This window comes from Podarcis bocagei (genome assembly GCF_964188305.1).
Source record: "Podarcis bocagei genome assembly, chromosome: 1".
Taxonomy (NCBI): Eukaryota; Metazoa; Chordata; class Lepidosauria; order Squamata; family Lacertidae; genus Podarcis; species Podarcis bocagei.
This window is the reverse complement of record NC_138125.1, coordinates 80,127,173-80,154,494: the sequence shown is the minus strand read 5'-3', so window position 1 is coordinate 80,154,494 and position 27,322 is coordinate 80,127,173. Positions and strand designations below refer to the sequence as shown.

General features: G+C 42.9%; 1 protein-coding gene across 8 annotated transcripts; it reads right to left on the bottom strand.

The window, feature by feature from the left end:
- Window positions 1-3,771: 3,771 nt before the first annotated feature.
- Window positions 3,772-26,000, bottom strand: CDHR5 (cadherin related family member 5). 8 transcript variants are annotated; one of them, XM_081189411.1, is made up of 16 exons: window positions 25,793-25,988; window positions 24,420-24,598; window positions 21,882-21,932; window positions 21,144-21,236; window positions 19,225-19,323; window positions 17,912-18,022; window positions 16,865-17,032; window positions 15,372-15,462; window positions 14,829-14,923; window positions 12,746-12,952; window positions 11,709-11,825; window positions 10,828-10,900; window positions 9,102-9,641; window positions 8,889-8,963; window positions 5,080-5,222; window positions 3,772-4,519 (listed from the first exon to the last, which is right to left on the bottom strand). In XM_081189411.1, the coding sequence occupies exons 1-16, from the start codon at window positions 25,869-25,871 to the stop codon at window positions 3,977-3,979; spliced, it is 2,664 nt and encodes an 887-aa protein (XP_081045537.1). In that variant the 5' UTR covers window positions 25,872-25,988; the 3' UTR covers window positions 3,772-3,976. The 8 variants fall into 8 exon arrangements, with proteins under 8 accessions (XP_081045537.1, XP_081045540.1, XP_081045536.1 ...); XM_081189414.1 differs by having other exon boundaries at window positions 9,183-9,641; XM_081189410.1 differs by having other exon boundaries at window positions 8,889-9,641.
- Window positions 26,001-27,322: the final 1,322 nt, after the last annotated feature.

The following is a 27,322-nucleotide window of genomic DNA, read 5'->3' as shown; positions in this document are numbered from 1 at the left end:
AGGAAAAGACAACATGTTTGATAAGTTAAAAATTGGTTTACTTACAAATTCTTCAAAGGTCAGGTTCATGTGCTTTTCCAGACATCAGTCAAAAATGTTGTACAAGCCGTAAAACTAGGCTTAGTTGTACAGTGGTGAAAGTTCCTAAATTATTGGTATAGATACAGAATAATGGTTTGTGAGAGCCATGTGAGAACCTCTTCACACGTTGAGCTTCTCAGGTATACTGAGGTGCAGCAATAAGTTCAATTATTTTCCTCCCAAGTAGTGAGGGAGGGACCTAAACTAAACTGGCAGAACAGTTTATTCTATGGCCTTAACCTCTGTGTTAATTAGACTTAAGCATGTTGGTTATGAGACTGATTATCCCATACCCCCAACCTTAGATCCATGGAGGCCATTGAGCTCCCTCAGTGTATTAGATTTGTCAGTCTGTCTTCAAATTTTTTCTTTTGATTATAAGACTCCTCCTTGGCTAGGGAGGAGCTTAGCCTATGTAAGCTTTTTACACCAAGAGCAGGCATCCCCAAACTCGACCCTTCAGATGTTTTGGGACTACAATTCCCATCATCCCTGACCACTGGTCCTGTTTGCTAGGGATGATGGGAGTCGTAGTCTCAAAACATCTGGAGGGCCGAGTTTGGGGGTGCCTGACCCAAGAGAAAGAGGGATGAAAGCAGGAGAATAAGCCCAGATGGCCCAATCCTTTCCTCTCTGCCTCATCCCACCTATCACCTCTCCTTGTCTTTCATTCTCCCTACAGCCATCTGTGTGTGTAGGAATCACATGGTGGCCATTTTTTTTTAAAAGCCTCATGACATATACCAGGGGTGGCCAACTCCCAAGAGACTGCGATCTACTCACAAAGACTGACAGTGATCAAACTTATTGAGCTTTTTTTAGGGGAGCCAAACTTGTTGAGCTTCTTTGGGGGGAGCCAGTGATCTACTGATCTACCACAGATGTCCGGTGATCTACCTGTCGACCATGATCTACCTGTTAGACTTGCCTGGCATATACTGGTTTTCCAGAATTTTTTTCAGAGAAAATGTAAAACAAAACAAAAAACACCTGAGAATGAATTAGATAGAGGGGGCTGGTAGTGCAATTACAGTGCATCAGAGAGTAATAGAAAATATAAATCCTATAAATGTGTTTTTGGTTGGCATGCCCCAGTCTGGAGAGACAATGGGGTGTACCTCCAGGGGTCAAGTCAAATCACTGGCGAATCACAGCACCTGCTGTGGCTGCAGAAACTGGTAACTCATAATTGCTGCCTCCTGTGTTGCTTTTGCTGCATTAGTAGCACCAAAGTGATGTATATCGCTTAAGATTCTATGTACATTATACTTATTATAAAGGACTTTAATAAAATTATATTATTTAAGGTCTCAAACAGAGATAGCATTTCTTTAAAACAAAAAAGCACCAACCTAACAATCATTAAACTATATTTCCTCCTCTACATAATTATCACAGCCAAGTCTAAGCATATGACATGATTAGATGTTAATATATTTCCTTTCCTCTGACACCTGCAACCCATCTCACAGAGAATAGTTTAATTTTCTTCAACTCAAACAGAACATATATTAACATTGACTTTTCTGCCCGATCCATTTACTCCATCACTGGAGTCTCTCTGTCTCCCATATTCTTCATATTTTATTTCTTGCTGTCACAATCATATTAACGGCCAATTCTTGATCTATTTTTTTATTTAAAAAAGTTGCTTCTATAAGCCAATAAGAAAAATTGCAAATCCATTATTCATGCTTTCCCCCCTCATTTCTTCTCTTCTCATATATCAATAATTCTTAGCTGAAGGGCAATTCTGTCACAACTGGGGAATTTCCCCCTCCCATTTCGACACTTCCATCAATTATTGCTACATTTTTTTTATTAAATTTAATTTTGTTGGTGTAATACACCATGCTACCATCCTAGTATAGCACCAGGTCATCATTTCGAAATTGATCCCTTGCAAATTATGCACGTAAAGAATAGCAATATGATGTTTCTCTGTCTCCTCCTGTTTGTTTAATGCTTTAAGAGAAGAGCTTTGTGAAACTGTTGGTGTTCATAGAATCAAATGTTTGACTTCGCCTTATAAAATAAAGACTGCAATACCTTGAATAAATGTCATGGAAAATAACAGCAGTTCTGCAGCACAATTCTATGCTTACTTACTTAGAAGTAAGCCCCATTCCTCATCATTTTTAGGGCAGTTGTTGGGAGCCTGTGACTCTCCAGATGTTGTTGGATTCCAATCACACCAGCCTCAACCAGCATGGTGAAACGTAAAGGATGATGGGAATATGTGGAGGACCACAAGTTCCCTTTAAACCTTTTCTAATTTAATGAGGTCATGATAAGAACGCTTTACGCCCAGGGATGGAAGGAAGAGAAAACACCAGCTAAAGAAGAGTGGATTATGGAGACAATAGAATACGCTGAAATGGCAAAGATGACTGGAAGAATCAGACACCAAGAGGAAAACAAATTTAATACAGAATGGAAAAAGTACATAGATTATATTAAAGAATATTGGAAAGACTTAAAGATGTTAGTAGGATTTTCATAACACTTGTAATCTGCAAAAACCAAAAGACTAAAAAAGAAAAGAAAAAAGGATTAAACCAAAGTTAGATAAATGTAATCAAATGCGGTAAAGATAAAAAAAATCTACATTTTGAAAACCAGAATGGGTGATGGTGATGGTGGGGAAGTCTGGGGGTTCAGAGAACCCCAAGTTTGTATCAGTGTTATTTGGTTTGAATGGATGTTTATAATGTTAAAAAATATGAAAAGAAAAAAGAGAAAAATGAGGTCATTATCACAACCATAGGATGCAATCCTATACTCATCTGGAAGTAATCCCCACTGAATTCAGTGTGCCTTATTTCTGAGTAGTCAAAGGGCACTGTTAGTTTGTTACCAACTTTGCAGCAGCCCACATGTCATGTGAAGACTTGAAGTAACTTATCCCAGGCAATCCACGGTGGAAGTGGGATGAATTCAAGCCCACTCAGTGGACCATATTGGCAATGCCCTGGCAATGTCCTGTGAAGGAGATGGCAATCCCATAAACTACTAGCAATATGTTTCTCCTGGTTTGAAATAACACTTCTGTAAATACTATCCCAGCTTTGCTCATTAAAGAGCTTATTCGAGATAGGCAGGAGGGAAATAATAAAACCATTATTATTATTATTATTATTATTATTATTATTATTATTATTTTCTTCCAGATGTTGGCTTTTGCTGATGACTGGCCACATTGATCCCACCAAGCTGGACATCTCTATGTTGTACACTATGAGTCCAAATATACTGGTACTAGCAGTATTAGCACCAGTGGAACAGCAGCCATTGCTTAGAAGTAAACTAGCAGCAACCCTAGCTGAGCTCACTATGCCGGTGATAACAGGTACATCTTCTACAAGCTACTTCCTATTTCGCGTTGGAAGGTGGTGACTACATTTGAATTGGCTGCCTCAGGGATCAAACTGTTTTGGGTTGGTCCTTGCTGCTGTATGTTAATTATCATGCTTGGGTTGAATGATCCTAACAATTCCATAAGATGTTAATAGAATCATAGAGATAGAAGAGACCACAAGGGCCATCGAGTCCAACCCCCTGCCAAGCAGGAAACACCATCAGAGCACTCCTGACATATGGTTGTCAAGCCATATGTCAAGCCATATGTCAAGAAGGAGACTCCACCACACTCCTTGGCAGCAAATTCCACTGTCGAACAGCTCTTACTGTCAGGAAGTTCTTGTTTAGGTGTTGTTATCAGCTTTATGCTTGGGGAAGGTGTGATATATTACCAAGGGGACAAGGTTGCACACTGCCCTTCCTGGTGAATGCTGCTCATTAATTGGCCGAGGTCATAGGAAGAAGCTGCAGAAGCTTGGTCAGAACATAGTTTAAAACAGTCAGCTCTATCACAGAATCCTGGACAATATTTCACCTACAAAAAAACACCATCTCCTTCTGTATCCTGAGGATCATCAGTAGAATCAATTTCTGCGAGTTGAGCTCTTCCTAGAGTGAAGGACTTGTCACTGCCACCTCTGCCACCATCATCAACTTCATCGTCACCAGCCTGGTCATCAGCATTGTCACTGTCACTCTCATTCCCTTTCTGTTCTGTATCGCTGTCATTTTCAATCATCAAAACATCATCCTTAGCTTCTGGGTCAATGTCTTCTTTAAACCACACTGCTTTGTAGCCATCGTCTGACATCCTTCTGTCTTTAGTGAGGATGGATCTTACTTCCTTTTCACTGTCTGTGTCCCCGTTGCCTTCTTCACCTTCCTTGTTCGTTTCAGAAGCTGCTGATTCCTGGCTGTTTCCCGCTGTCTCCTCCAAAGGAGGCAGGGTGCCTGACCGCTTCTCTGCAACTGGTTTGTCGTCTTCAGACATCACACTTGCTGGCAACTTATCCTCCTTTCCACCTGAGTTAGGTTTCTCATCGCTTTCAATGCTGCTGTTGATCAAGCCTTCAACAGACTGCAAAAGAGGGACATTTAATGTTCATACTGATGGAAAGGGAAGGGAGGTGCGTAGAGAAGGATCACCCACATTAGAAATTATTGGGCCTAATCCCCCTGTGGTATAATTCAATCTAATGATAAGCCAAATCACACTATTCATTTCTGCTTAGTATATTTGCCACGTTTACATATTTACATATTACATACAAATGCTTCATGCAATATGCTGAGAACTCACAAATGTTGTGTAGTAGCTGATGCTCACATGGCAGCACCAACTTTTCCTTCTGTTTCTGCTTGACAAATTGCAATCCCAGCTCAACATACTAGCTTGTGTGATGTTGTAACTGATGTATAGGTGTGACTTTCCAATGACTCATTGCATACGCAGTGAAGAGTGGACCAGGGATGTTTTTAAACAAGGCTCTTATCTTTCTTTGGGTATTTTTGTTGTCGTTGGCCATCGTTACAATGTGATAAAAGCATAAAAGCTCACAAATTCCTGCACTGCAGTTCTTCACAACTAAGGCTTGCACTCTCACTCCAAAATCAATGTATAGCAAAAGGCCCACTTACTTCGCTGTCTTCTCCATATCTTTGTTTTAGTTTGTAATACTTGTAGGAGACCAGTCCAAGCAGCACTAATGTGATTAGCAGTAAACATCCCAAAGTGGTGCCCACAGCAGCCATGTCCTCTGTTCTATACTGACAACTCTGTTCTGAAAACAAAAACATAAAACAATAGCCTGATATTGGAAACAATCTCTAGAAATCCCCATTGAAATCTGGTTAAATAATATTTGGAATGTGGCTTTATTGGCATGCCTTGCTTGCCACAGAAGGGTAATTAAAGGCACTTCAAGGGTAGGCACTTTCGGGGAGACATGGCTTCCTTCCTTCCTTTTCTTTTATAAATAGATACTTTTATTCCATCCTCAGAACAACAATCTCTGTGGAGAGGCTACTTTAATGGATAATGCAGTAAACAAATGTACTGCTTGCGTACTATGTACTGCATATGGAACTTAATAAGAATGTACCACTGAACAAGTTACTGTAGTTACCGTAGGTGCTGTTCTTGTATTTAAATGAAAAACAATTTTTAAAAATCATTGGGCGAGGGGACATCCTCCTGAATGTCAATATAAGACTTAAGGTGTAAGACAGGTGGGTGTGGATAACAAGTTTTAGAGGCTGCAATGTCATTACTTCCTCCTCTTTCCTTGATGGTCTCTTCCAGATTCCATGACGCAATATATCTAAAAGTATCCCTAGCTTTTCAGTTAACGTATCTAACATTGAACTAGTCACTAGCAGATAGCTATGCTCCAAGTTTCTATCCAATCGGAAACACATGCCAGGCTTTTCTTAGGTTGACTTGGATTTGCCTGCCGTAGGAATTTGCCCTTTCTCATTTCACACTTCACATCCCTATTAACTACCAAGCTATCGTTTTAAAGCTTTGTGGCGATTAGTAAAACCGTGACCAGCTATCAGTTTCATGCCTGTAATCTCCAGCAGCGTGGACTTTGACTATTGCCTGCAGGTTTCTATTACTTCTAAGAGTTTATCATTAATATGAAGTGAAATGACTAGCACTTCACCTCTCAAAAATAGCCAATATCACACAACTTCAGAAGTGCTGGAATCAAGATACTGCCTGCTAACTAAATTAGGGCTTTTTTCCTCTTTAAAAATAAAACAATCTTTTGGAGAGAGCAAAAGCCAGAAGGGTGGCTCAGTTTAAAAAATGGAGAAGCGGGATGCCTAGTTCAGTGGTAAATGACATCCTCTGCAGGCAGAAGGGCCCAATTGAAATGCAATTTAAGGCTCTCCAGCAGCAGGGTCCAAAAAGACTTCCCAACTTGAGACCCTGGAGAGCCACTGCCAGTCAGCCAAAGGCGGAAACCATGGTGGGTTAGAGCAGGTATGAGGAGCCTTTGGCCCTCCAGATGTTGTTGAGCTGCAGTTCCCATCAGCCTCAGCCAACAGGTCCACAAAATGGTGGGGCACGGGGGATTGGCACTGCCCCTCTTTTTAAAGAGAGAAAAAGGAGTGCTCCTCTGTTTGAGTGATACAACAATGGAGAGCTCAGCCTCTATTGATTTTTTTAAAAAATGAAACCAGTCTCTCAATAGCCTGCAAACTTTATTGCCCTCCTACTTTTCCTCCTTCCTCTCTCCTATAGAAGGGAAGCTGGAGTGTGTGTGGGGGGGGGAATTATGGAAAACAAAACATTTCAAAGGTCAGCAAATGACGCAGGCCTTGGAAGAGTGGGGTTGTGTTCCTGATGTCAGCCCTTGACTCAGGCTAAATAAACACCATACATTTAAAATCACACATGTGCACACCAAATCCTGGAAACTGTAGTTCTTGAATCAAACCACAATCACCATAATTTTGGGGGGAGTGGGGGGGGGGAAGCCATGTGTTTTAAATGTATGGTGTATATGCAGTGATATGCAGCTACATTCTTCCACTCTGCATTCAGATAGCAATGGGCCACCTTGATGGCGGAAGAATTACATTTTCCCATGGGTAATGTATTGTGTCTTGGATTCCAGAAAGGTATAATGCCCATTCCTGACATTGCTTTCCTTCTTTCTCTGAAAGCTACCATGACTCCTGCATTGCAGGGGGTTAGACTAGATGACCCTTGGGGTCCCTTCCACGTCTACCATTCTATGACTTCATTTGCCCCTGTTATTTCACTTTAAAAGTCTCTGGCACATTCTGTCCTACCTGTCAATAATATTTTCAGTCTGTTGCTTTCTGCTGCCTCTTTTCTTACCCATTCTTAACTGGATTCCACCCTGCTCTATCTGCAAAAAATACATCTCATGAAGCCCCAACAGTAACAGTAACAGCTTCAAGTGGAGTTCACGCCAAAGAAGCAGGAGAAGGAAGTTTTAGCCCCACCCGACGGAGAGAGACCCTACTGAACCACTCATCTTTTGCATGCTAAATACATACATACATACATACATACATACATACTCAAACCTGCACTGCATGCAGTTCTACACAACACCCAAGCATTAGACACATATGGGATATTTATCTGCCTTCCAGCTACTTCCCCAACACCCCATCACACATACCAGGGGTTCAGGGGCTTTAGGAAGAGGCCTATTTGGGATGGATAGCTCATGTTTCACATGCAGGGGACCCCAGGCTTGAATTCTAGGGCAAAGCCCAATACGAATGGGAGGGGGTGAGCCCTCACACCTGGGCACACCTGACCTAACATGCCATATGAGCTAATAGACTCTGCATTGACCAGCTGGACTCTTTGGTCCACTCCCTCCCCCTGGTAACCTACCTGACCAACCCATACACACTCCCTGCTATTTTTCCTGCTAGGCTAGTTCTGCCAGGTTCCAGTAGGATTCATTGCCTGAGCCTCTTCTGTCTCGCAGAACATTTGGTCACATGGGTCTCCTCCCACCCCTTCCCCACCTGAAATGGTACAGGCCAGACACAGGTTTACTACTTCAGTGTGAACCAATTCTCAAACGCATCAGGCGGTATAGTGGTCTTACCTTACACAGAGAAATAATGTGAGCAACACTATCTCTAGTCACTTTGATGCCACCCTGGCCCTGATCCAGCTAAAATTAGTCGTGACTAAGCCCAAAGGTTGGCGGTTCGAATCCCCACAATGGGGTGAGCTCCTGTTGTTCGGTCCCAGTTCCTGCCAACCTAGCAGTTCGAAAGCACGTCCAAGTGTAAGTAGATAAATAGGTACTGCTCCGGCGGGAAGGTAAACGGCGTTTCTGTGTGCTGCTCTGGTTTCGCCAGAAGCGGCTTAGTCATGCTGGCCACATGACCTGGAAAAACTGTCTGTGAACAAACGTTGGCTGCCTCGGCCAGTAAAGTGAGATGAGCGCCACAACCCCAGAGTCGTTTGCGACTGGACTTAACTCTCAGGAGCCCTTTACCTTTTTAAAGCCCCATTCAAAGGAGCAGAATTTTAGTAAGCCATGACTAAGCATTTGTTTCAAGTTTTTCACAATCAGTTTTAGCTGTATTGGGATCCCTGCATGTAATACCTAATGTCATGGCCTAGGCCCCAGACCTAGACCCTTCTCCAACAACAACTCGCTGAACCAGTCTCAAGAAGCTTTCTTCCATTGATGGATAAAAGCCACTGGGCGGGATGGATTCTAAAAGGGACTGTTAAAGCCACCATTCTTGTGTATCATGGGTCCCCACCGCCTACGCTGGCTATTTGTGAAAGAAAACAACATATGCAGGACCAAACCACATGACAAATGTCAAGTATAGTCTGCCTCTGAATAACACGTTTACTCTACGTCTTGGGCAACTTGTGGTGGTGGGTGTTTGAGGAGACACAGGTTCTGATAGCCTATGAGATGAATTACCTGGTGGAATGGACGTCGTTTGGTTGCCAGAAGATAAAGTTGTTATCGATAGGGTGATTGTTCTAGTTGCATCTCCTGTGGCATAGGTGGTTGTTCCATTATAGAGAGGTGTTGGAACAGTGGAAGAAACAGTCGTATCAGTTACTTTGGTGGTTTCTGTCTGAGGTGCCTTAGTAGTAGCTTGCCCTATATCATCTGTTGCTGGGCTCTCACCTGTTATGGGATGCTTTGTGGTAGTTCCAGCCTGAGAAGGTGTATTTGCAGTCGACGGTTTATCTGTTGCTGGGGTCTCACCTGTTATGGGATGCTTTGTGGTAGTTCCAGCCTGAGAAGGGATTACGGGATGTGTGGTGGTGGTTGCAGTCTGAGAAGCTGAAGTAACAGTTTGGACTGTTCCCCCTGTTGCCGTGGATATGGAAGGCTCAGTTACTCCAGACTGAAAAGTTGTTTCAGCAGTAGATTCATCAGTCCTATCTGTGGCTTGGCTTATCCCAGTGATGGGAGAACTGGCGGTCTGGGGTTCTAAAGTGCTACCTGTGATTATGGGAGACTTTGTTGTAGTTACAAAAGGAGGGATGACTGAGTCAGATGTTGGGCCTGTTGCAGGCTTCTCTGTAATGGCAGTATTCCTGGTTGTACTTGCAGAAGGTGTTATAGGAAGAGTAGTGATTGTCCCAGGTGGTAAATCTGAAATATCTGAAATAGTGGTCCCTGCCCCTGTGGTAGTGATGGCTGTAGGAAGAATGGTTGGAGCTGAAAATGCATTAGGCCATGGTATTAGTTATTTTTCAGTGTTGTATCTTTACACCAAGAAACTGAACACCATATTCATATGAAATGTACATAGATTAAGGCTCAAAACCATTATAAAATGAAGACAATATTGTAACAGCCCCTAGATGGTGAACCTTTATAGATCCCATGTAGACAAAATCATGGCAACAGGACATTTATCAGAACCCTATGGTAATCTTATCAGACCCCTGTGGCTGTTGGCAAAGAAAACCTATGCCCTTAGTTTTATGCTAGGAAAGGGGGTTAGTGACTAGTTCAGATCCAAAATCACAGACCAAATGTTTTGTAAAGGCACATTTGGACTGTCCAAATTAGGCTTTCAGGCTTGCTATTGATTTTTTGCTGGGCCAAGAATAAGGCTAAGGTCCCTTAAGCGATATAGCACAACATGCCTTCCCTGAGGTAACTTCCAGATGGCCTGTTAATTGAGCATTAATCTTGGTTGGTTTGTACAAAGTTTCTGGGGTGGCTATATAATGTCATATATTTATTGAACCTTCATTCTGTTTTGTTTGCAGGGAGGTTATACAACATCACATCAAACAGAAGAGGATGGCATGGTGGGGTGGCAGTGCTCTCCTGACCTCTGGCTGGTTGTGTTACTGCTGCTTACCAGGAAGTAGAAGGGTAGGGGCAAAGCAGTGGTAAACCTGATACAGTTTAAATGTATCAAACTTTATCATGCTTTTAATATTCCGTTGGGAGCCACCCAGAGTGGCTGGGGCACCCCAGTCATATGGGTGGCACATAAAATATAAAATAAAATAAAATAAAATAAAATAAAATAAAATAAATAAAATAAATAAAATAAATAAAATAAATAAAATAAATAAAATAAAATAAAATAAAATGTAGTAGTTATTCTTACATTGGCTAAGCAAAGCAATTATTATCCTGCACTTTCCATGCATTTTCCTACCACTTTCCTTATGGCAGTACAGTATGACCCATTGTTTTGAAAGTATGTTTGCTGAGCAAGAACACACACACACACACCACTTTAAATATGTTAACTGAATTTGTTGGTATGTGGTTGAGCCTCCCACCCCAAACAGAGATAATCTGGAAGCAGACTTTTGCCTTAGTCTTTTTGAGCAATATCTGTGATCCTTATATTTCATCTACGCTGTATGTGCTAACTTACTTTCTAAAGGCTTGACATCTACAGTTATCAGGGTGCTGTCCTCTTGCAGAGTAGCTGTGTCATTAGCAATAGCCTGTGCAGACATGAAAGTGGATGTTAACCCTTTGCATAAACACATTTATTCCGTCAATCCATTTATGAAGGCACCAAATTAGTTAAGGGCTCTGAACAGTTCAAGCTTCTGTGCATTGGAGTGTGTAATCTATACACTCCAGTTCTGCAGAACATACAGCTGATGTCTACATATGCAATGCATAGATAGGTCTGGCAAGAGTGTGAAGCTAGGCAGCACAATTATGACTCCTACACGCACACTTATAAAATTAGGATGAAAGGGTTTCCTGTTTCATTTTGTTGATTGCCTTCATTAATATATCTTCACAACAGCACGCAAATAGAGCAAGGCCACTATTTATTATGAAAACCAACACAAAATAGGTAGGATAGAAGATTAGACAATCTTCTATTGGTGCAGTGGAATGCAAGCTTTTGAGTTACACAGAAATCTTACCATATATACCTATGCCTGTGTACTTCAAAAGCTTGCAGGACTTGGTCTAATAAAAGATACATAATATTTCCTAATTTGTGTTTCCAGAGTGTTTGGAACAAATATTGCCAATATTGTTACATTTTTTAAACAAATGTGATCCTGATCAGAATGTAAATAACTATCGTGTCCTGCCTCCCATCTGTGTGTTTGGTTTTTTTGTCCACTTTAAATTATCCATGACCAGACTCTCTTGGAGCGAGAAATAACAATGAGAGAAATTATGATGACAGCAGCCCATGTTTAAAGGGGCCTCTGGTGCCTTTTTCTAACATCAGACATTACAATCAAATTAATATAGTACTCAAATTTTGGGGGAAAGATGACCTACCAAAAGGGTGACGGTGGAGGCCACATCCAAAACTACAGCAGTCAGGAGAAAGCCATCTACGGTAACTGTGAAATTCGTGCTGTTTTGGATTTGGTATTTGATATCAGGATTGAATTTCTGTGGATGGAGAATATAAAAATAGACTTTAATTAAGCACATGGAAGCCAGACAACAATTTGCCCCTATGCTCTCCACCCCATTCCCACCCTGGCTATGCAATATGCACTTAGTCACTAGTGCCAATGTCCTGGTTGTGGCCTTGTTTGTATCAGCTTCCCTGTTATTGTCAACACTTTCAGCATGTTTCCTTTCATCCTGCCCCAATTATTTCCTCCAGGTTGTGGGGTATGTATCTGCCCCCGCCTTTCCAATCCTCATTTCTGCAACCCCTTCAACACAGAATAAGATAAAATAACTAAATAAACTGTACCACTTCTTACTTCCAATTTTATCAGGAAGTTCTGAATTACACAATTTCAGAGCATTATTTATTTGACAAAAGGTCCAAATTGAAAATGATCCCAGGGCATGATCTCAGGGCATGTGATACAGTTATGCTGTAAAAGCTCAGCTGGCCAGTGCTTGGCTGGGAAATGGCCTGGGAGCCCCATGAGTGTTGTGTTGCCTTGCATTCCATTATGGAAGAAAGGAGAGGGCATAAAATGTAAATCAATATTTGACCAAATAATTTTTAATATGGGTGATGGGGAGGGATCACGACAATTTTTTCAAAAAAAAAAAAAATTGTGCCTGCAAAAGATTGCTTGATCCAGGTGGTTTTTATTTCAACTGTAGACAGGTGAATGGCAAAGTGGGCAGGTCATATGCAGATCAGGGGTTTGAAGATTTACACAAGTACAGACATTAGATCATAATGCTAAAAGAGATATGAGGGTCGTTCTAACCCTCCATGCATTATCTCGCATGAACCTCACGTAGGAACCACATCTGATATCATTATTAGTATCTTAACATCTCTGCCTCCCTCCCCCTGCCCAGCACCCCAATGACCTTCAAAGGCATCTAAAGTTCCATACATCAGTGAAGTCATCATCCGCAGCAAAGATGTGTAGGGGCACTGAAGGTCTCCCAGCCTCCATGACCAGGCTGGGAACAGGCAGGCCCACAGACACAGTTCCTGCGTAAAGGGATTTCTCAAAGTATGGCTTGTGGTCATTTCTACGCACAACCTTGATTTCCACTGTTGTTTGGGAATATCTGTATGGATTGTTGGTCTGGAAAGCCTGGAGAAAGAGAGAGAAAGCACAAGAGCAGTCATTCTCCTCAAGGGATAAAATGCAAAATGACTTAATGGAAAGTAAGCACAGGGTGGGGATGGAGTATGTGCTTGAGATCTGGGATGATAAGCTTTTCTTCCACTCTCTGCCACTGGCTTTTACAATGTCACCGAGTGTGGAGTGCTTCACCTTTTAGCAGACTCTTGTGGGGACAGAGTTGACCCTTTTGGCATTCTGCCAAAAATGCAGAAATTCAGTTTTGTAGCCTACATTTCTTAATCTAAGGAACTGAGGTGAGCAACATTTTAACCAAACACTTGAATTCCTACTACAAATTTTGGGAAGCTGTTTCTTTGTCTGTTCACTGTGGGTAGAATCCAACACAGCATGGGAGAGAATGATCTGTTACACAAGGAGAAATCTGTGCACACCCTAATTCTGTTCTAGGGATTCCCGAATCTGTTCCAAGGCAGGGGCATGTTTCATAGCATCATAGAGTTCCAGCTGTAGAGTTGGAAGGGTATGGGGGAGGGAGAGGGGGAGACCTCATTTCACAAGAGGATATCCTTGCACAGTTGGGACCCTGTCCTTGAATACCACTCTGTGTACTTGGACACTTCTTAAGATATTGCTGCATGCCATCTCCAAGTACTGCAAGATTTCAGGAGTTCCAGGGATCCTGTTTCCTTTTGACTGAGGGACAGTGGAAACTGTTGTATCATTATGATATATGGCTTGTTTACACACATATATGTACAATCTGAGCCTATGATGGACAGGTCAACATCATTAAAACCTCCAGAAAGGGTCTTGTTTCTACTGTAGCCATAACCTTGGGTTCTAACAGAAATCAAACATAGCTCTTTCTACCCCCCTACCCAGCCTGCAGCCTTGCAGGTTCCAGGTTCTAGCACATATAACTCGACTCTCCAGCTTGGCATTTGTATTTCTAACTACCAGAGAGTTGAGGAAGGGAGCCCCACCCATTTGCTGTCTGGCACAGAGCCACTTCCTTAGTTACCATAAGAATCCAGACTTAGGCCATTACCTCATTGAGAAACCAGCCTGGCTATTCCAAGAATTTGAATCCTTGCTTAGATTTTTACACTTGCTGGATCCAGGCTTTAGAAAGGTCTCTCAGCATACAAGCCTACCCTGCCACAGACCCATAACATGGTCATATGCATAATGGTTCCTGAGATCAAGAAGCAGGGTTTTGTTTATGTTTGGGCACCATTTTGAATCAAGATAGCGAACTGAACTTTTCGAAACCACTGGTTTCAAAACTGCACACATTCAGCTGATGTGTGGGCAGTTCAGCCTCACTTTCTGCAGGAAGCTGCCTTGTACACCTGAACCCAGCAGGCCTGAACTCCCCACACACCAGCAGATGATATCAGGTGTGGGGCAGGTGAGCATGGTCTGGGGGAAATGGTCTTGTGGGACAAATAGGGAGACCTGGCAGGCCAGATTTGGCCTGTGGGCCTGAGTCTGCTCATTCTTGAAGGCCTATAGGATTAGATCCAGTTTATCATGGATTACCGGTAAATGTGGGAGTGGGGAACTAGTGGCCCTCTAGATGTTGCTGGACTACAGCTCACACCATCCCTGACCATTGACCATGCTTACTATGAACAACATCTGGACAGCGACAGACTCCCCATCCCTGATCTAATGAATGACTAAGAGACATTTCTCACAGCCTAGCTCTGCCTTCCCCAGCCCGGTGCCCTCAGATCCTTTGAATGGCAGTTCCCATCAGCCCATGCCAGTCCAAAACACTTGGAGGGCATCATTGAGGGAAGCTGAGCTAGCTCTTTTCTCCTTGGTAAACACATATTCCGGCTAGGAGTTGATCAACACAGATCACCAAGAGACTTACCACAACATACAACATGAAAGTCTTCAGAGTGTTAACAGTCTTGTTCATTGTTATTTCCCCAGAATCCTTGTCTATTGAGAACGTGTCGTCATTTCCTAATGAAATTTGAGAAAATTAGTAATTGGAACTTCTGGTCACCGGAAGAAAGAATGGGATGGGTGTAGCCACGGGAGTTATTTATCAAGTAAATAAATAAAAATACTTAACTAACTGAGTGATTGTGTTGCAGATAGCTCACATTTGTCCTCTCAAAATAAATCCTGGCTATGCCCATGGCTCTGATACCATCACATCCAAGGCTGGATGTAGCTGATGACCCATGTTACCAGCTGGGATACAAGGCTCAGTGTGTGTGTGTGTGTGTGTGTGTGTGTGTGTGTGTGTGTGTGTATACGCACCTGTGCCTGCCACATGGAGTAGCTTATTTAGAACACATAGAAACTCAAAAGGCTACACAGGGATTTATTAACTAAGCCTTGATTTTCCTGGAAATGTTGGCATCCAAAACTTTTTTTCCCCTGTGGGTAGGAGTAATCTACTCACCATCAGCAATTGCATACTCTACTTTTTCATTCAAATCTCTGTCCCCATCAATAGCATAGAGGGGTCCTGGCTCCAAGACCAAAGACTCATTCTGCAATAAACAAGGTAAAACATTTTCAGATGTTTCCAGAAATCAAAGCATTTGCTCATTTCAGGTACTTTCAGCCATCACGAGTCTGGCTTTTAGTTAACAAGATGTTACAATAACAACATATCTGAAACAAATTATAAATTATAGAGCTGATGCTGCAGCTGGCTGATGATGAATTGGATGAAGCTTTTTTCACATATGAGTGATATAAATTTAATGATGATGATAATGATGTGGCTACATTCACTCTGGCTGTTTCGGAGGTCCTGGCCTGTTGAAGATGCTGTGTACCCCCATTGTTCCCATGCTTACTCCCCACACCAGCCTGCAATCATTGCTGCTCTCTATCTCTCATGCTAAAAAGGTTCCCTAATAAGTTTGACGTGAAACTTGCCATTTTGCATGTAGCCTCCAGCCTCAATGCAAGCTGTGTGCTTACATACCAAATTGTAGGTTATTACTTTCCTAGCGAACAACAAGTCCATGAGCAGGAAGCAGCCACTGTAGCCTAAAGGAGTGGCAGCCACAACAAAAAGAGTCCCATTTCCTGGTGGTAGAAGTATTGTTTTGTCACTGCTGTTTCTTATGCATAAGAAGATGCTTATTGGAAGGGGAAGGCTGCTCATAACATACCCACCACACAGGCAAAATCTGCTCCTGAACCCCGCTTGTTGTATGAAAGCACACTCCTCATTGTGTTGCTGTTTGGAGTCAAACCCCGACTTGCTGGCATTGATCTGGAGTGAAGCAGAAGACCTGCGAGCAGCAGCCCTAGCATGGCTAATAGGCTTCTCTGCAGGTAACAGGAAGTTTGGCTGGCTGCTTAACCCTTCCCCCTTCTGCCACTTTCCCGACTCAATATTGCCCTCCCCAAACTGCCTTTTCATGTGTGGAAGGAAAGACACGGGGGAAAGATATGAGAACCCCATTTCTTTCTCCCTTGTGGGCAAAAAAGCAACCAGGGCATGTTTTTGAGCTTTTTTTTTTAAGACAGGAAGGAATGGGCAAAGCAGCTTCTGTCTGCTGTTTGTTTTGCTTAGACATCCTTTGCCATAGACTGCAATGGGTTAAAGGAAAGTGGAGGCAAGAACCAAAGATGTAGTTTGAGCCTCATGCAAAGTGTGTTTAGTTGGGTTGTAAAAGTTGTAATGTTGTGTAGAAGTTTTTCTGCCCCAGCTATTTTTCTTGGGAATAGCCAGTGCCCTCTTGGTATTGGCACCAATTCTGTTCCAGGTTTGATGCAGCAGGCAGAGGTGCTGCTTGGTTCCAGGGCACTCCTGGACTGATCTTTGAGTCCATAGACAACAAAGACAAAAAGAGTCCTAGAGGGACCGAGAGGAGCAAAGCAAAATTAAGTGAGGCATCCTGGGGTGGACATAGCCTAAGGGTTCCTTGCGCATACCATATTCTCCGAAATGTTGACCTTGCCAGTGTAGCCCGTGTTGATGCACATTATATTCCCTCCAAAAGGAGTGCATGGCTGGAACCAGGGAGGTCTCAGGTCAGCCTGTAGGATATGTATGGTTATTGTTGCAGTGGCTGTGTGTGGAGCTTCACCGGCCTTCCCATCCTATATGAAAGAAAAATGAAGGACAAAAACAAGAAATGAGAACATGTCCATTATAACAGCAGCACCAAAACAATCCCTAGCACTATACGTGCAAAACCCACCAGGGCAGGTTACCTTGTCAGAAGTTCTGAGTTCAAGTAGTTGCGTTGATTCATACCAGCCAAATTAAATAAATTCATTTAAAGGCAATACCTCTGACCAAAGGTCATGAGTGCACCCTGCTGGAAACCGATAGTCCAGCACCAATGTGCGATTTGATTTATTTAAAACATTGGCATACTGCTTTATAGTTGAAAAGAGAATGCAATGTACAGAAATAAAAAGAGTGGGAGGAATTCCACATTGAGATAAGGCAGTCGTTCAACCAGGGCAAGCATATGGAGTTGCTGGATGGAACGATCCCTCCCTGCCTCCCCACTTGCACTGTTCTGGAAACCCTTAGTTGAATACCACCCAGTGCAAAAAATAAGACACAATTCGTTATGATATAACATTTGCAATAATACAATAACCACAGCAGCTGGCCACATGCAGCAGCCAATATTCATGGCCAGGAAACTCCTGGGTAAACAAGTATGTTTTCAGCATGATCTTTCTTATGCATTTCACTGAAGGGGGAAGCTCTGCAAACACTTTTATTTAAATATTTGGATCTCTGCACTGAAATGACTGAGAAAGCATTTGCAGAGCAAGGAACTGTGTGCGCGCATCAGAGCTCTTATACCTAGGCCAGACTTCTGGGATGTGGGGGCCTGGCAATTGTCAAGATTGCCAGTGGCAACCCTGAAAGCACAAGGGCATTTATCTGGTGAATGTGGAAACACATGTGCAGCAGGGCAGTCACAAATAAACATATATTTTGCTCATGATAAAACTCACCATGGCATATAAGACAAACTGCATGTAGTTAATTTTTTCATAATCCAAGGTTTTGAGCAAGTAAATTTGCGGGTTATTAACTCCTTCAATGTTAAAATACTCCAGTCCTACCTAGAAGACAAGAAGAGATAGTGACACACTCTTCATCACAGATATGGAACCTAATGCCATTTCAAAAACACTGTTTAATGTCAAAGGTATTGCTTATTGTTGCATGTTTCGACACCTAAAGTGACTGGGTTATGGAAAGTATATGATCTCTGGTTTCTTACTGGTACAATGGAGTTTTCATTTAAATCCTTTTCATTAAGGCTTAGACTGTGAAAACTATGCTCGACCCATGTGTATTTTAACTGTGTGTTAGACACTTCTAATTCTCTGGAATCAGCATGCATCAAACGCTAATGATGCCAAGGTCATGTTTACTGTGATGTGTCAATAGCTAATTAAGCCAGGACTAGCCTCCGGTGTGAGGTGATAGCCTGGGCTAATGGACTATTAGGACATCAAAGGACCAAAAGAACTGGGGATGAGACACCAATTGAGTAGGGTCCCCATCCTCCACAGAAAAAGAGAGGGTAGAAGCAATTGAAGCAATGTAGGCTGGAAGCTTAGGAATGAGGTAACACAGATAGTAAAACAGTGGAGAGAGAGAGAGAGAGAGAGAGAGCGCATAATGTTTTATGTTTATTTGGATTCAGGGCTGCAGCTATGGGAGAAGCAAGTGCCGGGCTTTGGAGCAGAATCTCGGGGCCCCATTCCATAGACTGAAGTCATGTTCACACTTTTGCTTGTCCCATACCTAGAAAGCATGGCTCTGAGTGGTTTTCTGCTTCTCCCATGCTTTCCAGGCCTGGGTGGGTCTGAGTGGTTTTGCCTTTGCGCTGCTGCTTTCCCTCAGAAAACCTCCTCTTTAGTTCTAATTCGGAGCAAACATCAATCTGGAGAAAACCCCAACTGATGTTTGCTCGGATTCAACGGTAAACATTGGGTTTCCCTGGGGGGAAGCCGTGGGACAAGCAGAAGTCTGGATGAGCCCTGAATGGGAGGGCCCTCAAACTCAGCATGTTTTGAATTAAGTGAACAAATACACATTTCCACTGAAAGAGCTCCAGTAAAACTACCTGTCTGCACCACTGGCTATACCAGGCATAGGCAAACTTTGGCCCTCCAGGTGTTTTGGACTACAATTCCCATCATCCTTGACCACTGGTCCTGCTAGCTAGGGATCATGGGAGTTGTAGGCCAAAACATCTGGAAGGCCGAAGTTTGCCTATGCCTGGGCTATACTAACTCCCCAATTATATACTAACTGGTGGATCTGCTGTAAGGTTGTAATATATTGTGTCTTTGTCAGCATCCTTAGCTGTTACATTAGCCTGGGGCACGACAGTCGTGTTCACTGCTATATCCTGAAAAACAAAACAAAAAAAGGAACATAATTTTGAGCTATTTTTTTTCACATGTAATTTACAGCAGATAGATAATTTGCTAGGCAGATAAGTAACATGCACACAATTTTTTCAGAAGAACCAAAGTAGGTCACAACATTCAAATGCAATCTAGAATAAAGGAGCAACAAGTTCCTTGCAGAATCCTGGGCCAAAATGAAAAGGACCACAATTGACATGCATGCTTTTCTCATAATGCAAAGCAGTGATGAGGAAGCCTGAGGAGTCTTGGGGACCATGGTGCCGTGAGGCGTGGAGTTTAAGATCCTCCTACCTCTTTCTCTTTTCCTCTCCTAAGCTGCTGTTGCCATTTTTTGAAAACACTTCCATTCCTGCCTATGGAAGCTGTCCAGGATCCTCCTCAGCTGTTATTTGGATTTACATAACCCCCCAAAATGTGTGTGTTGACTTTGTTCATATAGTTATAGCCTCACATTTAGCCTGGCACTATACTAAATGCATAGACATGTAGACATATGCTTTTCCGTTTTTAATACTGTATTTGCATCCTGTCGCTTCTGCAAAAACCTCACAGCAGCATATAGTTCTCTCCTCCCAACCTACATTTCCCCCTCACAATAACCTTGTGATGCAGGTTAGATAGAAAGAGAGTGACTGGTTTAAGTGGACCCCATGAGCTCGTTGGGGATCTGTAGTCAGGTCTCCCCAGTCCAGTCCTAGTCTTTCACCAATCCCCCTATTGGCCTCTTTATACCTTGCACTAAGTGAGAGAGAATTAATGGTTTACCACATAAGGCACAATGGAATAGAACCATACAACAAGTTATCACATGCAGAGGGGAGTCTGCGTTGTATTTTAAAACTGAATGTGTTTGGCTTCATCATTTGAAAGATTCAGTGTGACGAGATTCTGTGTGGGATAATGATGAGGATCTTATCTAGTGTAAAAGAGAGTTATTGTTCCCTTCAGTCAGAACAGGAGAAGCTTGCATTTGACTACTGTATTAATAACTTTATTGTAGAGAGGATACCTTTATCTAATTTTACATTTAGTCTTTTCATGTTTAAATTGCTATAAGAAGAGTTTTCTGTATTTTATATTAAATAAAGGAGTAAAACCTCATGTATTGCAGATACATGATTTTGCTGGCAAAGGAAGTAGGCGGCATTATAAATTACAACCTAGGAGTTCTTTACAATACTAGTAGCAGATTAGGATGCTATCCCTTTAGAAATATTGCTAAATAAAAATAAACTGGGATATGATAGTTATTTAAACAGTTTGATTGAACATTGCACCCAGTATTTTAGATGAACAGCTACCCCTATTTTCTGAACAAACTTCTCGATTTGAGGTTGGAAATCCATTGTGCACTGTAACTAGTCACTGAAGGGGACCTGAGGGTGGTAATGTATTTGGCATCTTCTATATCCCCCCCCCCATGGTTGCGTTAATTTGCATACAATTGTATCTATGGCTAACAAAGTGGACATTACTGTTTGAGCAGTTTTTATGAACTTGTTTCAAAGAAAATATTTTAGTGAGCTTAATAGTGTAATAGAGTTGTAATCTATATTTCTCTCTTAACTCTCATGGATATTTGTTTGTTATTTTGGAATTAAATTGGAAACAGCAATAATATGTTATGGTTAAGTATCATTTCTATTTCATTGTGTTATGCTTAATATTTGTATTTTAATGTTTATACAAGGTTTTATTCTTCCCAAGATTATGGTTCTGTCAGAATTATAGCTACAGTCCATTGTCACTTGTTGCAGAGACATTATCATCATCATCATCATCATCATCATTATCATACCTCTCGAACATTGACGGTGATGTTGGTTTCTGGAAACACAGGAGGGTTGTCATTCACATTGATTATGTTCACTACAACAGTAATACTATTTACCTGGTGGTGAGCAAAGCAGAATAATGTTAGTAATTGATTGACTGTTGAAATGCTGAAAATCAGGGGTGATGCTGGTGATGTTAGAACTATGGTCTTTAAAAAAAAAAAAGGAATGTTGGGTGGCCCTCTTGGCTTCACACATGAACTACGCTTGAAAATGACAATAATCCAAAAAGTTCAACCCAAGACATGTCTGCAGAAGCAAGTGCCACCGAATTCAAATATGTTGCATTACTTATTCTTGCAATTTAAAATAAAATAAATTTAGCAGTTTCAAGTGTTTTGTGTTTGACATTTTTTTTATACAATACACCTGTTTTTTGAAAATTGAAATTATCAAACAAAATTGAGGAGGGGGGGAGCACTGGCCCCACCCCTGGCATGCCATTGACAAGGGATGGAGAGAAAGAGAAGAGGGTGAAGGAGGCAAAGGGTGTATCGGAGATAGAAGGTGTGTGTGACCATGTCTACCATTAGCTTCAGCCCCACCCACACTTGGCATGCAGCCCCTGGCGGATTAGTTGCTGAGGGAATGTGGTTCTCTTGGGGAAAAACTCTGGACCTAGATGACGTTGCAAAGAAGTGTCTCCCACTATGTTTGTGCAACATCTAACAACACAAAGTAGCATCTCAGATATTACTCACGACTATATCCGCTCTGAAGCACTGTAGTTCTACAACTAGCGCTGTTGAAACCTGTATTAAAAACAAATGATTTCAATTAAATCATGTTTTCTGGAACAATTTTTAATTTATTTATTTTTATTTTAGCTCTTGGTGCTGCCTGATAGGGCCTTCCTGGTAGTGGCTTCAGTGGCGTAGCATGGGGGGTGCAGGGGGGGCCGGCCGCACCGGGCGCAACATCTGGGGGGGCCGCGCTCACCGCCTCCGGAGTCTCCGAAGAGCCTCGGGCGCAGGCTGTAGCACCAGGGCCACGGCCAAGAAGCCGAAGCTGAAGAGCCCGCTGAGCGCTGCGCCCAGGCAGAGCGCGCCGGGAGGCACCACCGGCAGGGCCCGGCGGCAGCCGCAGCACCTCGCCACCATTCCGCCGCCAGACTTGCTCGCACAGGCACGGCCGCCCGCCGCCGACGCTGCTGCCTGTGGCGGCGGACACGTGGAGAGAAACAGCGGCAGCCGAGCGGGAGACTCTCCCTTTCTCACTGCAACGCTCCGGGGAGGGGGCGAGGGAGAGAGTCAGGTGGAAACGTGCGCGCGCGCCCCAAGCCGCATCTTCGCGGGGGTTGGGGGCGAAGCCGCCGGGTATTTGCGCCCCAAATTGGGGTGACTGCAAAAAGCCACCCTGCCAGCAGCAAGCTTCAAGGTCAAAGGCTCCCTTCGAGGAAGCTGTGATCCTCTTTCCAATTAAGTCCCCCCACCCCACCCCAGCTCAGTTGAGTGGAGGTGGATTTCCCGGGTCTCTTGTCCCTTAGAGGGCGCCTCTCATCATCCCGCCATTCTGAGCGCAGGGAGGGTGCCTCTCAGGAGACTTTCCCCCGCATTTGCTTTCCCGCTCAGGAAAGCGCGCGTGGCCCCGGCTGGATCTGCAACTCTTCTGTTGAGCGAGGTTTAAACCAGAGGCAGGCGCTCCTTCTTGGACGGATGCCTGGAAGAAAAAGACCCCTCGGTCTCTTCCTTTCCTTCCCCTGCAGAGACCAGCCACGTCCCTCAGCCGAGGCCGCCTTGCTTCTCAAAAGAGCCGGTCTACTACAGTTCGTGGCTGCATGGGAGAGCGCTGCTTTCCTTGCAAAAGGACCCCAGGTTGAGTCGCCGGCACCTCCAGCTATGAAAGGATGGGAGCAGTGGCGTAGCGTGGGGGGTGCGGGGGGGGGGTCGGCCGCACCTGGCGCAACACCTGGGGGTTAGGGTTAGGGGCGCAAATCCACGGGTTAGGGGGCGCAAATTACTTGCCTTGCCCCGGGTGCTGACAACCCACGCTACGCCACTGAGTGGCTTCCTGTTTATGGAATGCCCTCCTCCTGAAGTACATCTGCCTTCATCATTAACATTCAGGAGGAATATGAAAACATTCCTGTTCACCCAAGCATTTGATGGCTGAAGTATTATTACCCGTGAGGATATGTGAAATAATAATAAAAAATTAGATGTTTTTAACATTTTTGCCTATCCTGATCTGTTAGGATGGCGTACATCAGAATAAACTAAACAAATATTTATACAGTGGTACCTTGGTTCTCGAATGGCTTGGCTCCCGAACAAATCGGCTCCTGAATGCCACAAACCCGGAAGTGAGTGTTCTGGTTTGTGAATGTTTTTTGGAAGCTGAATGTCTGACGCAACTTCAGCGGTTCTGCTTGAGTGTAGGAAGCTCCTGCAGCCAATCGGAAGCCGCGCCATGGTTTTCAAATGGTTTCGGGAGTCGAACCAAGTCCCAGAACAGATTAAGTTTGAGAACCAAGGTACCACTGTACTAAGAATCACTGCTGGTAGTTTTCACACAAAGGTTTTTCACCCAGATAGGTTTATAATGTGACTAAAAAACCCCAACATTGACCAGAATTCCTGTTTGAATTACAAAAGCCTCTCTTCCACTCTAAGTTCTCTATTTAGTAACTATCTCATACATACATAAAAAGTGAAAGAGGTGCTCAGAGGCAGTTTAATCATCACACTTGAAAATATCCCATAGCCTTCAAATGAAGAAGCATTACCTGCATGTAATGATGGCATGCAAATTGGCTTTCATCTATCACATGACGCATGCTGCCTGGTAGAAAGCCTGTTTGCATATCTACCACTTTGAGGAACACTTTATGGAACAGGGAAGGGGAGCCATCTTGTCTGTTGCCTCAGGCAATAAAGTAAGTCCTTTGCCTTACACTGCTCTGGCCAAAAGAATATAAAAGCTCAGAGAGAATGGACATTTGCAAGGCACTTGTTTTCAGTGTTTTAATTAAGGCTATTAAATAGCTTTAACATATTTGGATAGCTATATTCAGGTTATGACTGTACTGCCCTGATTCACTTCCACCTCACCTTACCACATTTCTAGATAGGAGTCTGTCTGGCTACCATTACTGTCATAGATGCTTTAGCTGAGATTCCTGCATTTCAGGGTGTTGGACTAGATGACCCTTGGGGAACCTTCCAACTCTAAGATTCTCTGATTCTATGCTATTAACCCCCCAGCCATATTTCTGCATCTTTTTCATACCAGTTCATTACCTCATAATCCACTGAATTTTTCAGGAGCAGTTGTGAGTTCTGAATCTCAAACTGGTCACCATTCAATACCAATGGGTTAATTCTTACTGTGACACCGTCAGCTGCGTTAATGTTGGTAATCAAAGCCCCAGGAGGATTATTCTCTTGGATATTAACAATGTTATCTTGCACACCACAATCTAGTGAAACAAAAGACAATATTTTTAATCTCCCAAAGCACAAGCTTAGTCAAAAGAAGGCATTAGATCAACTAGTGCTTTGTGTATTCTAGTCCAAGAATTTGTCTGGGACAAATATATAGGAAATATCGTATAACTCAGACAGTGGTGGACCTACATTTTGGGGGCCCTGAAGCTTCAGCTGTCATGGGGGCCCCTTTGCAACCAGCAACAAGGTTTGGGTAACCCCATTTATCTTATTCAATGAGGTTGTTCCACAACAGATCATCACACCTTTACAACATCTGTGCTATTGGCTCTCAAACACTGGGATTGTTGAAATATAGGAGAAGGAGAAGGAGAAGGAGAAAGAGAAGGAGAAGTTTGAGTCATGCGACTCAAATTGGGTCTATTAGACCCAAAGATTTTAAGCAATGTGGACTTAAATTGCTTCTGGGGCCCCTCCAGGATTAGGGGCCCTGAAGCCTTAAGCTTCATTAGTTTCATAGCAGATTCGCCCCTGAACTCAGTAACAGGCAGGTGTAAGACAATCTGCCTAATAATCTTTCTTACCCACTTGATATCTAAATATATGCATGTGAAGGTATAGTCTTTCAAATGTTAGCAAATAGTTAACTTTGCTAACATCTTATAACCATATAACTTGGGACAAACCCAACATCGTGTAAAAGTATTCCTCTTCATATCATTAATTCCTTTAACTGATTTCTAGTTCGTAAGTAAACTCCAGACATCATAGTCAAAAAAGTGCCATCATTCACCTCATCCATGCACACCCCTATTTTTTTTGTCCATGTAATTAATTATAAATCAATTATTCAAATGATAATTAAGAATAAAACACACCCTTTCTTTTGAAATGGCCACCTTCTTGCCTGTGTGATAATTTGGCCATTCAAAGGTCTGCTACAAAATACATCTTTCATTAGAATATTAGAAAGGTTATATAGATTCTGGCTGACAGGAACCAAACCATGCTACAACCTATGCTTGGAATACGCACGGCATTCAGGCTGCGATCCAAGGCACACTTCTCCAAGAGTCCTATGTAGTAGGACATACTTCCAGTGAAACAGGTACCAGCTTGTGCTGCCACCTGTGGCAATTGTTTTTCTACTGGTATATCCTTTTATATTAAAAAAATCAAACCAACCCAAATCAAAGTTTTTTCCCCTACCCAGAAAACATACTGACCTGAATTCTGTGCCTGAACATGAATTGCTGACAGCAAGAGGAAAAGGACCCAGGTACAGGATTGCCTGAAGAAAGCCATTGGGCAGGTGGAAAAGAAATCCAAAAATTAAGGAATGTCGACCATCCACTTTTCTTCGTTAATTGTTGCAGTGTATCTTCCTTTCACTGTTCCATGAGGAAATAATGTGGCAAATGACACTGAGCTGACACAGTCGTTTAACCTTTGCATCCTAGCTTATTGATTCACTTATTTATGACTTGCTTACTGTTACCAGTTCCTGAATGCGATAAGTGGATGGTCCCGCTTTGCTGTTACACATTACGTAACACTTGCATGTGGCTAGGACCAAGGGTAATGGGTGATGCTGAACGGAAGAGGGGGGGCCATTTTACAGAATGGAAGACGGCGAGTCATTTCACATACACCCTCCAAAAAATATCTGAATGGGCTACACAGGGTGTCAAAAACATTCAAACAATGCTTGAAACCAGGCAGTGTGGTGCCATTTAGAGAGAGTCAGGGACCTATTCACAGGTTTTTAATACCCAAGCTAAGCCCCAAGAACTCATAAAGTAAAAACAAAGATGAATATTGCTCTGAGCATGTGCAGAGTGCCTTTGCTGAACTTTAGTAACATATTTGGAAAGAAAAAGAAAGTGCGACAGCAAAACTTCAGGGGAAACTTCAGCATTTCTCATTTAGGAGATTTCCAAAGAGAGGGATTGTGAATCTCACTCTGATCTTCAAACTTTAGATCATAGCAACTGCGAAGTGCTTTGAAGTTCTGTGCCAGGGAAGCGGATCATTTCTTCTCTCTCTCTCTCCGCAAGACTATCAGAACAGGATGCAAAGGTCATTACAGTGCTTGTGATCATTCAGCATGGCAAAGTTTCCTCTCTGTTGGGAGACTTTGTTACTATTTTTTTTGCAGTAAATCTTTTCCTAAGGGAATACTTTTGCCATTACTCTGTAGTTAGGCCTTAATATGTGCTGTGGGGTAAGCCTTACACTTGTTTCTCCTATGCTGTGTCAATATTTCATGTTTTAAAGTGCTTTTTGCTGTTTCTTTATATATTGTTGCAGATTTGGGGTGGCCTCTAAACCCTAGAAATTAATAAATGCTAGAATTTTGATTATTTCAGATGTGAAGGGAGAAATACAAGCTGCAGAGGAATTCCTGAGCTAGCCTATGCAAAATGACCTGGCCAAGGTAGGGCTATTAAGGAACAAACAGAGTCATTGGCAATACAGTGGACCCTCAGGTTGCGAACGTGATCTGTGTGGGAAGCATTTTCGCAACCCGCAGTGCCTGCAACCTGCAGTGCAGTGTCTGCACATGCATGGGTCGTGATTCGGCACTTCTGCGCATGCACAAAGTGCCGAAACCCAGAAATAACTCATTCCGGTACTTCCGGGTTTGGCGCGGTGCGCAACCTGAAACATCTGTAACCCGAGGTATGACTGTACTGTACAAGAAAACTATCCTTCCCCCTCCCCCAGAGGTGTGAACGGGGGGGGGGGGGAGTATG

What these genes read in the sequence shown, in the direction of transcription:
- CDHR5 (XM_081189410.1), bottom strand. Translation starts at nt 25,871, where the DNA reads ATGGCTTTCTTCAGGCAATCCTGTACCTGGGTCCTTTTCCTCTTGCTG. An exon ending in ACCTTACAGCAGATCCACCA is followed by an intron (nt 18,023 to 19,224) that starts GTTAGTATATAA and finishes CTTGTCTTCTAG; the next exon opens with GTAGGACTGGAGTATTTTAA. An exon ending in AGATGTCAAGCCTTTAGAAA is followed by an intron (nt 9,642 to 10,827) that starts GTAAGTTAGCAC and finishes ATGCATTTTCAG; the next exon opens with CTCCAACCATTCTTCCTACA.